Here is a 14,651-nt window from a genome sequence, read left to right on the forward strand (position 1 = left end):
TTGAAGACTTTTGTAAATGCTTTTATTTAGTTTCTTCCAACTGTGACTTTGTGGGTTTCAGTCAGCAAAGGTTAGCTTGCATTCAGCTAAGCTAAATTTACCTTGAGTTCAACCCACCTTCTCTTGCTACAATTAACATTGAAGCAAATGTGTTCAAGGCATCATTGGTAGTTTTAAACTTTAAAGCAGCTTTAAACTGTCTGAATTATATACAAGTCCCCAGCATCAGACAAACTCAACCAGGCTGTTGATTTACCCGTGTTAGTGAAATTGCACATTTAAAATAATTTGACAGAAATCATCATGATTGAGTTAACAGGGACTCATTGATTCTCACTTTTTCAGCACATCAGTGCTTCTTTTTAAAAATGGCAAAAATGTGCGAAAAATAGCATCGACAGAGTAGCAAAAGCTGAAAACTTTAAAATAATTGTCACAGCGTTTTAATGATTGGCTATCTTCACAGAAGACAAACAAACAGTTCAGCCTAAAAGTTCCTGGTAGCAAAGTGAACAAAAAAGGTCCTGATCTCTTTGGGTGAGATGGTGACAGTGAAAGCTGCATCTCCACAACTCCAACACCCTCTGTTGTCTGAGATAAAGGAAGCAAAGAAAAAGTCACTTGATAAAAAGTAACACAAAAACACTTTTTTTTTTTTTTTTAATGCATGCAAGTCATCCTCACTTGTGTCAAAGTTATCTGTAGTGTTCCACTTCCACCTCTGCAGACTGTTGATGTCCCAGGTTCCTGTCAGAGAACGCTCCTCCAGCACTTTTACTTCCCCTATGTTCTGTAGAACTTCCTGTTAACACATAAATGACAAATGAAAGAAAGAAAAAAGGGAATTATGTCATTTACATTGACAAATGATGAAAATAATGTACTTTGAAGTAGAGTTGTATATTTCCAAAACCACCTTCAGGTTTATTGTAACTGGCTTCGAGAGCTCTGGGTCTTCTCCCTCCTCAAAGAGATGCATGATTCTCATCAGGACCCGATCGTAGTCTGGCTTAGAGGGCAGATCTTGACCTAAATGTATATCATGCAAAAAGCTTACACTTTTTTTCTGTTTTTTTAAATCCTCCATCAATTGTCAAATCAGAAGCAATCAACTGAAACTGATAAGACAGGGCTGACCTGAGTGAACACGGCTGAGGTGAACATTGTGGTTAGAGCTGTAGTTCCATCCTGGGATGCTGAAACTGAGCAGGTGGAGGTTGGGCGGCAAGACCACCGAGCGCACAGGAGGACCCTCTTTTGATTCCTTCTCCTGCCAGGGCTTCTCTGAAGGTATAAGAGAAAGTCTTAGAGCTTGACCAATATAAAATGCCAACACTGGTCTATGCCGGATTTATCTGTCTGGGGATATTTTTTTTCTGATATGTGCCGACAAATGATTGTTTTTACAGAACAGGAAAGCTGGTTAGATTTGGAGGTTAAAGCATGCGCCCCATGTAAGGCTCAGTGCTTCATGCAGTGACCACAGAATGACCTTGCCCCCTTCCCTGCATGTCTGTCTGACTCTTTATTTCATGAGTTTTAACTCTGTCCACTGTACAATCTGAAAAGTCAAAGGCCAAAAATACAAACAAAGAATTGAAGATATCATTAGTACACTGTATGTGGGAATGCAGGAAAATAAAAATATTTTGGGAAGAGGTTAAAAAATCATTGAGAAGATAATTTCCAAACCGATCATACTAGACCCCAAATTCTTTCTGTTAGCAATAGATCCAGAAAAACATTGTTACACTAAAAATGTAAGCAAATTTATTGAGCACAGTCTGCTGTCTGCAAAGAAGTGTATTGCACAAAACTGGAAAGACACCAACAGACCCAGTACCACCCATTGGTTAAATCAGAGGTTGTCAACCCCTCCCATTAGAAAAAATAACATACATCCAGACAGCCAAAGAACATGTTTTTGAAAAAATGTGGAAACCCTTCATTGATTATGTTAAAAAAACAATCCAACACTGCTGTCCCAAAATCCATGTAGAAATGCAGATTCTTTCATTTTGTCTTAATATATGCCAACTGACCTTGATTTTATTTCTTTCAAATGGAATATCCTTGTTTGATTTAGAGAAGCTTTGTTCATTCTATTTTTTTTTCATTATACTTTTTCTTTCATTTTTGTTTAGATGTTATTGTCTTATTTTTTTAAGTTATATTTTTGGCCTTTTTGCCTTTATTTGATATGACAGCTGAAGAGAGACAGGAAATGTGGGGAGTAGAGAGTGGGGGAGGACATGCAGGAGATGGTTGACCGCCCGGGAATCAAACCGGCGACCCCTGCGACGAGGACTGTATCCTCGACGTGGGGTATTAGACCGCTAGGCCACCAGTGCCCCGAGTAGTTATTGTCTTGTTTGTCTGTTTGTTAAACCATGAGATACAGCCATACAGCTGTGAAAGTGGAAAAAGATTAATGATAAAGCTGTATTTTTGTGGTTATAAACTTCAATAAAAACACTATGGCAAAAAATAATGCAAATTTAAGATACTGGCAGCTCTATCGGTAATAGGTACATTTTTCCTGATAATGATATCTATGTACGGGACAGGTTTCCAAAACACTATATCCGCCTCACTCTCATTGTGACTTTAGAAAACATCCTCTAAAAATGTACTTTTCTCTCATTCACTTACGTGGCTGGTCTATGGGCATTATAACAGGTCTGTGCTGCAACTCTATCGCCTCCCTTTGGTAGAACTTGGATGTAGCACTAATGGAGCCCAGCGCCATCCACAGAGTGGGCTTTACTACCGAGCTGTCGTTAAGGGTGAGGTTGTAGCCGAGGTTCCAGGCTAAGTTGTTCCAGAGTCGGCGATGGAGCATAACCTGGGTGGAAAACACACCGTGTTAACACGCTTTTGTTTTGATTTTGAAGGTTTTTTATGGTTGTTTTTTTTACCTCTAGCTGCCCGTTTGCTTGGCTAGACACGCCATGAGCTCTGTCGCTCACCAGAACCAGCCTGCTGAGGTCATCCTCTATGTAAGCTGTCCGGACCATGGGGAAGTAGTTCTAAAAAAGCACATCATAAAACCGAGTTTAAATCATAGCAGTTCATTGTAGGAATTTCCGTTTTTGAGTATTCAAGGTCTTACTCTTGCTAATGTGTTATTAATGAACGTCCTGTACATCCTCTTCATCATCTGATAGCCGTTATCATCCGTATACAGGGTCCTGTTGTTCTGCAAAGAGGAGCTGGTTCTTAGCACGACCTCTGTGTTGAGACTGAGGGGTCCCAGTGAGTACATCTGCTCCAGCCTGTGACACCGAGGCCCAGTCCCAAAGCATTCAGGAACACGGGTAGTGATGGAGTAGGCATAGTCTTTGTCACTTTTCTCCCTGGAGGATACAACAGTGAGTTTTTATGTCGAAATATATCAAAGAATGAACCATAAAAGAAGCAAAGTCAAGGTTACCAACCTGAAGAAGAACTGTCTGATCTCAGTCACAAGCTTCCCAGGGATGATCTCCATTTCTACAGCCTTGTACGCCCGCACAGCTGAACCGTTGGCGCTGAAGATGTAGTTATCAGAGATGGGTCCTGCTTTTACATCCCCGTTAGCGTGGTACTCCCAGAAATCCTGGGTCATCATTACTCTTCTTTTATCTTGACTTAAAAACAACAAAATTATAAAGGTTAAGAGAGGTAAATTAGCATATATGACCAACACTTTGATTTCACCCTGTGAACTCACAGATGAGTGATGCTGTGCAGTAGATTGGTATCCTGGTCGAACATGAGTTTGTAACACTCATTCAGAACAGGCAGGAGTCTCCTCCCTGTTTTCAATGACTCCCCGATGTCACGTCTCTCAAACTGAACTGCTTTAGCTTCGTACGTCCAGTTGCACTTGGACCACCCAGAGCATTTCTTCTCCGAGAACTTTATCAGGTATCTTCTGTGCTGAAGGCCTCCGAGTTCAACCATGATGAAAAGGTCGTAGGTCACATTGGAGTCTGCTGACCTCTGAATCTGTAACGGACAGGGGGAGATGATGTTGTAAGATGTAGGGCTTGTAGAGATTTATTTTAAAAGGCATTACTAAAAAATTAATAATTTACAAAAAAACTCAAAAACAAAAATTTTAAGTGCATAATTTTTTTGTTTGTTGACTTTAAAAAACTGCTGTTTCACTGCAAGCTCATATGAATATTAGCCTAATACATTTAGACATAAATTATTAAACTTTTGAATTATAACCCTTTATTATGTTAAACTGATGAGCCAAGAACACCATTATTATTTCAACATACACAAGAATTTTGTAGCTACAGTCTTGTCTTGCATTACCATAGCTAGCTTATTGTTGCTATAATTAGTTAACATCAGTTAACTAGAGACACTGCTGCGTAACTTAAACAGTTTATCTACTTATCTTTTAAATCTCTTCTTAAAATCCATTTTACAGACTTGCTTTTAGGTGACTTACTTCTATTTTATTATTCATTTCAATTTTTTATCAAACTAATTAATTGTTTTAAATTGTATTTGATTATTTGTTGTTTTAATTTATTTAACTTTTTTAATTTATTATTCTAATGTTCCTAATTCATCCTGGATACTTTTCCTAATTCTCCCGATGTGATGTCGTCCTCTTATTCTAAAAACCTCTTTTAATGCTTTTATTTACTTATCCATTTTTATTTATTTATTTAATTTATTTATCCTTGAAAAACCTCTCAACAACGATTTACTGCTCTATTGTCTCACCACTTCCTTCTGTTTAATTGACGTGTATTCCTTTTAACCTCTTGCATTGCATTTTGTTTTGCATTGTTAAAGTTCCTTCTCTCTGTTGTTCGAAATGTTTACTTTGTTATTTGAGCCATGTTTTGTTTGTCAAAGCACTTTGTAAACATTTGTTTTTGAAGGTGCTATATAAATAATGTTATTATAATCATGATTAGAACCCTGTAACATGTCAAGAACAGATTAGCATAGGTTACTTAGCTAAGATAAAAGCTGGGATTCTTTGTGTTGATAAAAAAAAAGGTAACAAATGTGTTCTACCTGGGACGGCACAGGGTGTCCTTCATCATCAAAGACAGTTGCAGAGGGGAAAGTTGCATTGATGTTGATGATAGTAGTGACGTTCCATGCCAACGGGTTGTAAACAATGACATGTTGCTCCAAAGCCCGATGAACACCTGTCAGGGACATGTTTTTAATACCAAGAAGTGTCAAAAAAAAAACTCTGTTGACCAATCTTCACATAAGTACTAGCATTTAGCTCAATTCCCAGGTCTTTTTTGGAAGCTAATTTCTTGCTCTTAAGCATATAGATGGAGAAATTTTGTGTTAGCTAATCTTGTTGAAAGCTATAAGAGAGACATTTGGGCAAACAGTCAAAAGGAAATTAGCCTAGCTCTGGAAAAAACCTGGAATCTAGCTAGCTAGATAACTTGGAGCTCAGGAAAGTTCTATTTTTTTCTGCAAGTAGATATAATATAAAGTGTGTAGTGTTTTTTGTTTAATTCAAGCATATAAAATAAACCTTTAAGTCCCAGTTGCTTAAACGTAGGAGCTGCAATCCTCTTGCTTAAACTTTCTCACCTTTTTTGTGGTAGCGGTTCCCGAGGATGCTGGGTATTCCAAGATTGTGGGGCAGCAGGAAGAGTGCAGCCAGAAGTTCCTCGACACCCATCATGGCCTGCGTGAGATGCTGCAGGTACATGTCGGCTACTTTGGGAGACTCTGTGCCGGTGATGCCGTCATGGTGCTGGACCTTAAAACACACAGCCATGACTCACATCATGTTTGAAGTTAACTTCCTGATGTGTTGTCTGTCACAAGAGTTAAACATTGTAATGGTTTACCTCTGAGACAGCCCAGCGAAGCGCCCTCAGTTTATCCAGGGCCCAGTCTTTAGCCACGGGTCCGTCAGGGAAGCTGATTCTGTATCGGGTAAAAAGAGTCTCTGCTGCGTGGAGCTGGGAGCTGGCTTGTCGTGCCACTCCTTTCAGGACGTTTCTAGAAGCGTAAAACCCTGTCCATGCCTGGTGTGGTTCTATGAAATGAAACCGCTATGATCATTAGAATCACAAGGAAACTCATTTACTCAACTTTTATTGAAGTTTTGTGTTTGTCTTAGGATTCTCACCTGTAGAATAAGGCAGAAAATCCTCACTCCCACGTACCTCCCAGGTTAGATTTGATTGGTAGATAGCTTTGAAGTATTCACCCACAGTGGCATACTGCACTGTCACCCCAAACTCTTTACTGTTCTGGTTGATGTATTTCATTAGAGGATCCATGTTGTTGAACTGGACCGATGAGTTGTAGAACTGTTTGTCGCAGCCCTGAGAAACATGACGGGTTTAAATTTCACATTCACATTGAATTAAAGCATCACAAGTTTCTCTTTCCTCACCCAGGGCCAGAGAACATTGTTGGTCCTAAACCACGCCGCCCTCTGCTTGATGTTCTCCACCATAGTCTTGGCGTAGGCATGCACGGACTTCTTGGTCACAGGCAGGCTCATGTTGGGGTAAATTCCATTTTTAGGGGGATCAGGAAACAACGCAACACCGTTCCAGTAGAATCCAGAGCTGAAACAAAAAAAAAAAGTTCTTTAAATGAAGATCTGCAGCTTGTCCAAGGCACAACTTTAAACCAATTTTTGGCAGAAGAACACCCTGAACAAAAACAGATAGCTTATTTATTATAGCACACACATCACTAACAATATGGTGTACCCGTTAGAGAATGGCAGGTATGATGGTGTGCAGTAGCTGAACTGGTCCATAGTGTGAGTGAAGATCTGCTGCTTCTCCTTTAAAGAGGGGGAGCCTCTCCAAACAAACTGTAGCTTCTACATCAAAGAAAGAGATCAACAACTTAGCTATCTGGTGCTGTTTTAAAGATAATATAATATTTTTTTAGAATCTCTTTTGAGTTGTCATCTCAAACCTTGTTTTTCTGCATGCTGTCTTTGAGGTCATAGTCAATGCGGGAGATGAGGTGGGCGTTGAACCCAGCCAGGGCAAACAGAACCGGCGTGGTGGATGACGCTCCAAAAGGATCCACATGCCAGGAAAACTGAGGTCGTACCCCGAATGTTTCATAGAGGAAACCGTGTCCCTCTGAAACGGCACAGAGACACATAAAACAGGAAAATGAAAGCACTACTATATAACTCTGTTCTAAAAAGTGACATTTACAAGGGCAGGAAGTGTGCTCCACTACCTGTCATCTGCAATATCTCATCATCTAGATCAGTTACAGCCTCGTCGTGCATCACCTGGCCCCCGATGATGAACTCAAGTCGACCCTCTTTTACTAGCTGTCGCACCTGGAAAGACAGCACAGCCATGATATATTAATTATGGCCAAACTTTAGGAGACATGTTGATTATCTAACTTTTCATGGAAAGAACATCTAAAATGATGATGTCCTGGATTGCATCGCATTAATAGTGATAATAATAACTGGTACTCATATACCGCCTTTCACGAAACCCAAGGTCGCTTCACAGGGTCAGGTAGGGGGTCTGGGGGGGTAGGTGGGGACAACATTATCTAACGGGGAAAGGCCTTGAGGAAAAGGTGCGTTTTCACTGCTTTCTTAAAACTGTCCAGGGTTGGGGCGCTGCGGATGTCGGGAGGGAGAGAGTTCCACAGAGTAGGGGCTGCCACACTGAAGGCTCTGTCTCCAAGAGTCCGCAGCTTAGTCCGGGGGATGGAGAGGAGACCCAGGTCCGAAGAAACGTAGGTTCCAGGATGGAGTGTGTTGGTGGAGGAGGTCAGCCAGGTATTGGGGGGCGAGGGCATGCAGGGATTTGTAGGTGAGGAGGAGTTTATAGGTGATGCAGTACTTTACAGGGAGCCAGTGGAGGTGAATGAGAGTGGGGGTGATGTGCTGCCAGGGCTTGGTGTGCGTGAGAACCCTGGCAGCTGAGTTCTGCACGTATTGGAGCCTGTCCAGGGCATTGCTGGGTACCCCGAACAGGACTCCATTGCAGTAATCCAGCCAGGAGGTAATGAAAGCATGGATGAGGGTCTCTGCAACTGAATCTGAAAGAGATGGACGCAGCCGGGAGATGTTCTTTAGGTGGTAGAAAGCAGACTTGGTGACTGATTTGATGTGTGACCGGAAGGAGAGGGTGGAGTCAAGAATGACACCCAGGTTGCGGACTTCAGGAGGTGGGGAGATGGAACAGCCATCCACATGGAGGAGATGATATCCAACCTTCCTGAGCAGTGGATGGGGGCCACAACCATGAGCTCCGTTTTTTTACTGTTGAGTTTGAGGAGTTTAGTTGCCATCCAGGTTTTTATGTCATTGACCAGAGACTGAGGGGGAAGCTGGGTGGATGTTGAGGTGCTGAGATAGAGCTGAGAATCGTCAGCGTAACAGTGGAAATTGTTTTAAACCTACATTTTTTATTTTTTTTTGCTAGTTCAGCTTTTTGTCCCATCACGTGACCCTTACCTGTTTCTTATGGGAGTTTGTAGCCACAGTGTCCCACCACAATCGGAAAAATTCTTGCTCCACAGCAATAAACCTGCGGTCTGGGGCCTTTGACAGCTCTTCAGTCACAGTGGTGTAAACATTGGCTGCATAAGCATGCATACTCTCCTGTGGAAAATATAAATAAATGCTTTAAAATGAAGATTACAAACTTGATTCATACACAAACTAAGGGGTTTCTTGAAAAAAATGCTAAAAGGCATTCTATATCCTTTTTAATTTCACACCTATATTTAATTACAGTATCAGAAACTCACCTGAATAGTGTACACCCATCCAACATCCATGTGACTATGAGGAATAACAAATGTTTTAATTGGCTCGCTCCCTCCATACGAGTGAAAGCAGCAAAGAAAAGCCACAAACCCATAGAAAAACCTCATCTTCACACCTAGTTGAGGCGAGAATCGTTGAAAAACCTCTCAAATCATCTCCTGTACTTCCTTATTATTGTTGTGCTGCAGCATGTGACTCTGACGGCTCCACATTTATTGACTACGGAAGCCGAGAAACACCAAAATAGCCATGCGCCGCTTTTGAGAACTGGGAGGTTTTTAGCCGACCTGTAACCCGGAAATGATTTATGTAAACACTGTGTGCACTTGGAGGTGAGAGTGTCCCAGCCGATGTGACATAAAAATGTCTAAAAATAAGAGAATAGCTTTAGTATTTGGAGGTTTTGTCACGGCTGTTGCTGCTGCGTTTTACCCCATATTTTTCCACCCTCTGGCGCACAGAGATCAATACAGTAAGTGGCTAACAAGCTTTCTTAATGTGTCTGTTTCATAATGTGACACTTCAAACGACTACTTCAGTGTCATGTAGTCTTTAACAAAGACATTAGTGCTGTGATGATTCTTTATTGAATGAAGTAAATTCAAGTAATCTCTACTTCACGTGTGAAGCAACTTAATAGTGTGAGCTACAGTAGCTAGCTGGTGTTTCGATTAAATGAGTGACCCAGGAACTTGCAACTTCCAGTCTAAGTCTTGGACACACCTTCTCATTCAATGTTTTTTATTTATTTTAATTATTTTCAACATTGTAGATTAATACTGAAGACATCAAAACTATGAAATAATCTGGTTTTGCCATAATATGGATTACAACAGTAGTCAAATAGGGCTATCCATTGTGTACTAACCCTACCTCTGAACAACACAACTGATGGTCTCAAACACATTAAGAAGGCAAATCATTCTACAAATGAACTCTTGACAATCAATCAATCAATCAATCAATCAATCAATCAATCAATCAAGCTTTATTTATATAGCACCTTTCATACAAATCAAATGCAACCCAAAGTGCTGTACAGAGATTGAAAAACAAGAAAGAAGCAGAAATGAAACAATGGCAAGACATATTAGGGGACAATAATAATAACAAGAAAAATAGTAATAATACAAATTAAAAATAGGAACAGCATAAAATAAAATAAAATAAAAATAGAGACCAATGCACACCAAAATAAAATATGTGTAATTAAAATAAGTTAAAGCATTAAAATTAAGAATAAAAAAATAGTCAAAATAAAAAGATTTAAAAATGGTAAGGATAAGAGTTGAAAAATAAAACTAAGGCTAAAAATATCAATAAAACTGAGTAGATAAATAAAAATTAAATAAATGAATGAATAAATACATAAAATAGAATAAGATAACAGTTAAAATTACTAAAATAATAAAGCAACATTTAAATCAATATAACAGTAAAAGGTAAGTAATAAAATTGTTAAACCCTACATAAAAGCCAGACTGAATAATTACGTTTTTAGTTTACGTTTAAAAGTCTCAATATCTCTGTCAGCGCCTCTCAGATCCTCTGGCAGGCTGTTCCACAGTTTGGGAGCGTAGTGGCTGAAAGCAGCGTCACCAAATGGTTTTGTTCTACTCTTAGGAACAGCTAAAAGATAGGAGCCGGAGGATCTGAGAGGCCTACCTGGTTTATACACTAAAAGCATCTCTGAGATGTAGTCTGGTACAAGGCCATGCAGTGCCTTATAAACTAGTAAAATAATTCTAAAATCAATACGAAAAGCAACAGGCAGCCAATGTAAAGATTTTAAAATAGGCGTAATGTGTGCTCTCTTTCTGGTCCTCGTTAAAACTCTAGCTTCTGCATTTTGTATTAACTGCAGTTTGTGTATTGTGTTCTTTGGCTCATGTTAATCAGAAACCATTCCAGGAGACCACTTCATGAAGCAGACTGACAGAATACCAAGAGTGTGCAAAGCTGTCATGAAGGAAAAAGGGGGGCTACTTTACAGAATCTAAAATATAAAACATATTCTGGTTTGTTTAACACTTTTTTGTTCATTAAATAATTCCATATATGTTCTTTCATAGTTTTGATGTCTTCAGTATTAATCTTCAGTGTTTCAAATAATTAAATAAATACAAACCCTTGAATGAGAAAGTGTTTCCAAACTTTTGACTATGTGTATGGAGTTAAAAACTCCCCCTGAAAAGCCCCTTGCTATAGGTGCATCCTGCAGAACTCCCCCCTCCAGCCCCTGGTTATAGTTCCTCCTCCGATACCACCGAGTGGAGCACCTACAAAATATGAAAGTATAAAGTCAACCACAAGAAACAGCAGAATAACAGATAATCCCAAACACATTTTTAAGGCTACAAAATAGATTTGTAAGCACTGATGGGAACATAGAACATTTTAGAGTCAGAAACAAACAAAAAAAGAAGCAATTACAGAAGATGTATGAAAATGTGGACCCATTGCCTTGTATCCTTTTCAAACTGACACACAGACTATTTTAAAGCTCCTGTGAGGAAGTTCCAGTTTAGGTGCATTTCGACCAAGAGTTCCGGGGTCTTTTAGCCCCCAGAACTACTTTACCCTGAACTACAAGGTTCCTGTGCCCCCATTGTTGTCTGCGTTTCGACCAAGGGCTGAAGTCCCGGGTAGATTGTGCAAATCAGGCCAGTGACGTATGGAGAAAAATAATTTATTAAATAATGTTTTGAAATCTTAATAAAAAACTAAACTAGTATGCATTCCCAGGAACTCCCTCTGTGTTTCAACAACTGTGTAAACTCCACAAACACCGTTATGTTCAACCGAAAGTCCCAGGACCTTTGAAAAGTGCTACCCCCCAAGCAGGGGCTTTTCATGGGGGAGGTTATCTACCCCTGAACTAAATTTAGACCCTGGTTCCTCCGGTCGAAACGCACGTAGTTCAGGGGTAAAGTTCCTGCGGTTGAAAAACGCCTTAACGGTGTTTGTGGAGTTTACACAGTTGTTGAAACACAGAGGGAGTTCCTGAGAATGCAAACTAGTTCAGTTATTTATTAAGATTTCAAATTTTTATTTAATATAATTCTTTTATTTATATATATTTTTTTAGTTCCGGGGAAAGTAGTTCTGGGGGCAATAAGACCTTGAAACTCTTGGTTGAAATGCACCTTATTATGCTCTTTGTTGTAGTTACAAGGAGCGTAAGGTTACCGCATTTGAATTACAACAACCGCTATTGCGCTTGGCTTAAAGTCGCCACTTAACAGGGTAACACGTTAAACCGAAACACCTAGAAAAAGGATGTTAAACTCATCGTTTAGTAGTGTACATTTCAGCTACCTATCCTCCTCAATTTAAGCCACCTTCTCTCTCTGTTTTGTCGTAAATGTATCTAAGAGAAGAAAACAGTTTTATGTCTATGTAATGAAAGCTCCTCATGAAGTGGCGACTGTTTAAATTCAGGGTAAGGCTAAATGTAGCTGAATTATAACTTTCCTCCTGGACACAGTTCTCCTTCTTCAGTTTTCCAATATCTCAAACATGTTGTTAAATGAGCATAGACAAAGGAGTGATGCCAGGAAAATTCATGTAGTTTAAAATAAAGGCTGTGGTTTTACTATATGTATTATACAGCCACTCCACTTATTGTACTGTCCTTTTATTGCGAGCCAGTTCTGGCTAGCATAGATGGAAAGCTATAGGCAGGATGTCTTTACTTCAAGTGTCCTTACCGTGCAGAGAAAGGAGAACAATGACATCCAATTTTATCATGGAAATTGATTTCACTCAATGATTCTTTTTTTTTTGTTAGGACAAGTCCAGAAGATGAACCGGTCAGACGTCAACCAGGCAGACATTCAACCTGTGGGTAAGAGCACAAAGCAGATTTATTATATACATCTCAGTCTACTGATCGTTGACATAAACAGATCCACTTCCTGCTCATTCGGTTATCCATCAATCCATCCATCTTCCTCCACTTATCCGGTCAGGGTTGCGGTGGCAGTAGTCTCAGCAGGGAAGCCTAGACAATCCTCTCCACTATCACCAGCTCTTCTGGGAGGATACCGAGGCATTCCCAGGCCACCTGAGAGATATAAAAACTCCAATATGTCCAGAATTCAGCTCCCCAGTTACTCACCTACTCCCGCTCCAGAGCCTACATCACACCCATACTTCAGCACCTCCACTAGCTCCCCATACAGCACTGAATCTACTTCAAGATCCTGCTCATCACTTACAAAGCCCTCAATAACCTCACCCCCTCATACCTGAGCGACCTCCTCAAACGTCACTCCCCATCTCGCCGCCTCAGATCCTCAGATGCCAATCTCCTGTCCAAGTCCAAGCACCACACCTTGGGGGACAGAGCCTTTGCCATCACTGCCCCGGCTCTCTGGAACTCTCTCCCTCCCCACATCCGCAACTCTGACTCTCTTCAATCATTCAAAAACCACTTCAAGACCTACCTGTTTAAAAAAGCATACAACACATGACCTCTACCCCCGCCCCACCTCTGTCCTTGTTCTGTTTGAATTACCTGTTTGGTTTTTACTTTTATTTTACGTAAAGCGACTTTGAGTATTAAGAAAAGTGCTATATAAATCCTATGAATTATTATTATTATTATTATTATTATTATTATTATTATTATTATTATTATTATTATTATAATCTCGCCAGCGTGTCCTGGGTCTTCCCGTTGTTTCCTCCCAGACAGACATGTCCGAAACACCTCCCTAGGAGACAGTTGGAAGGCATCCTGACCAGATGCCCGAACCACCTCATCTGGCTCCTCTCAATGCGGAGGAGCAGCGGCTCTACTTTGAGCCTCTCCAAGATGTTTGATCTCCGTACCCTCTCTCTAAGGCCGAGCCCAGACATCCTGCAGAGAAAGCTCATTTCGGCTTCTTGTATTCGCAATCTCGTTCTTTCGGTCACTACCCACAGCTCATGACCATAGGTGAGGGTTGGAACAGAGATTGACCGGTAAATTGAGAGCTTTGCCTTCTGGCTCAGCTCTCTCTTCACCACAACAGACCGGTACAGCGTCCGCATCACTGCAGACGCTGTCCCGACCTGTCAATCACTCACTCCCTCTTCCCCTCACTCGTGAACAAGACCTCGAGATACCTAAACTCCTCCGCTTGTCTACTCCGAGCCATCCTTTTCCAACTGAGATCCATGGCCTCAGACTTGGAGGTGCTGATCCTCATCCCCGCTCAGCAGCACCTCCAAATTGAAATACATTTGAAGATTTACATTCCAATTGATTATCAATAAATCATGAACAAAGCCGGCATTTTAGCGGATGATGAATACAATTGTTAGCTGCAACCCTACTGTATAATAATCCAGTACCTTAAGAGCAATATAAAGTCGCAGTAACATGCATGTTGACAATATGTGTTTGTTTATTTTTTTGATATATATATCTACAGGTGTGAAGATATGGTCGGATCCGTTCAAGCCTGCAGGGAAATGACGACCAGAGAATCCACTAAATCTACTGAGGGATGCTGCTGAGGGACACTGAAGCAAGAATACCTTTTGATGAGTGCTTGGTGTGTGCGTGAGTGAATGCTTGAATGTGTTTTGTTTTTGTGAAATTACCCTTTGAAAAGACATCAAAATAAAGTAAAAAGCTCTTATAACTCAAAAAAGATTCTTTAAATGACTTTCTTTTCACAGTCTGGCAAAAAATCTGTAGAAAAAAGTTGCACTATCTACCACAGACTGCTGCTAGTTCTCTTTTTTGTCCACTAGGGGGAGCTCCATGCCTTCCTATCCGTACAGAGGCTTTTCACTGTGAGAGTTTGGTTTGTGCATTTTCAATATTTTGGAAAAAGTTAAGAATTTCCAAAAGCCTCGCTCTGGTATGCAGCCTGTGGGAAATTATAATAAAATA

At 40.4% G+C, this 14,651-nt stretch overlaps 2 protein-coding genes across 2 annotated transcripts; one reads left to right on the plus strand and one right to left on the minus strand.

Annotated features, from left to right (window-relative positions):
- Positions 1 to 5: 5 nt before the first annotated feature.
- Positions 6 to 8,993, minus strand: man2b2 (mannosidase, alpha, class 2B, member 2). Its single transcript, XM_034676677.1, has 19 exons — positions 8,746 to 8,993; positions 8,450 to 8,596; positions 7,204 to 7,309; positions 6,928 to 7,100; positions 6,714 to 6,829; positions 6,389 to 6,566; positions 6,119 to 6,317; positions 5,835 to 6,025; positions 5,572 to 5,743; positions 5,029 to 5,165; positions 3,713 to 3,990; positions 3,438 to 3,629; positions 3,113 to 3,356; positions 2,919 to 3,029; positions 2,653 to 2,845; positions 1,138 to 1,284; positions 917 to 1,029; positions 685 to 802; positions 6 to 591 (listed from the first exon to the last, which is right to left on the minus strand). Exons 1-19 carry the CDS (start codon positions 8,869 to 8,871, stop codon positions 488 to 490), a joined length of 3,045 nt encoding a protein of 1,014 aa, XP_034532568.1. The 5' UTR covers positions 8,872 to 8,993; the 3' UTR covers positions 6 to 487.
- Positions 8,994 to 9,032: 39 nt separating this feature from the next.
- smim20 (small integral membrane protein 20) lies at positions 9,033 to 14,406 on the plus strand. Its single transcript, XM_034676678.1, has 3 exons — positions 9,033 to 9,236; positions 12,555 to 12,611; positions 14,185 to 14,406. Exons 1-3 carry the CDS (start codon positions 9,128 to 9,130, stop codon positions 14,226 to 14,228), a joined length of 210 nt encoding a protein of 69 aa, XP_034532569.1. The 5' UTR covers positions 9,033 to 9,127; the 3' UTR covers positions 14,229 to 14,406.
- Positions 14,407 to 14,651: the final 245 nt, after the last annotated feature.

The sequence above is a fragment of the Notolabrus celidotus genome, chromosome 23, assembly GCF_009762535.1.
Source record: "Notolabrus celidotus isolate fNotCel1 chromosome 23, fNotCel1.pri, whole genome shotgun sequence".
NCBI classification, from domain to species: Eukaryota; Metazoa; Chordata; class Actinopteri; order Labriformes; family Labridae; genus Notolabrus; species Notolabrus celidotus.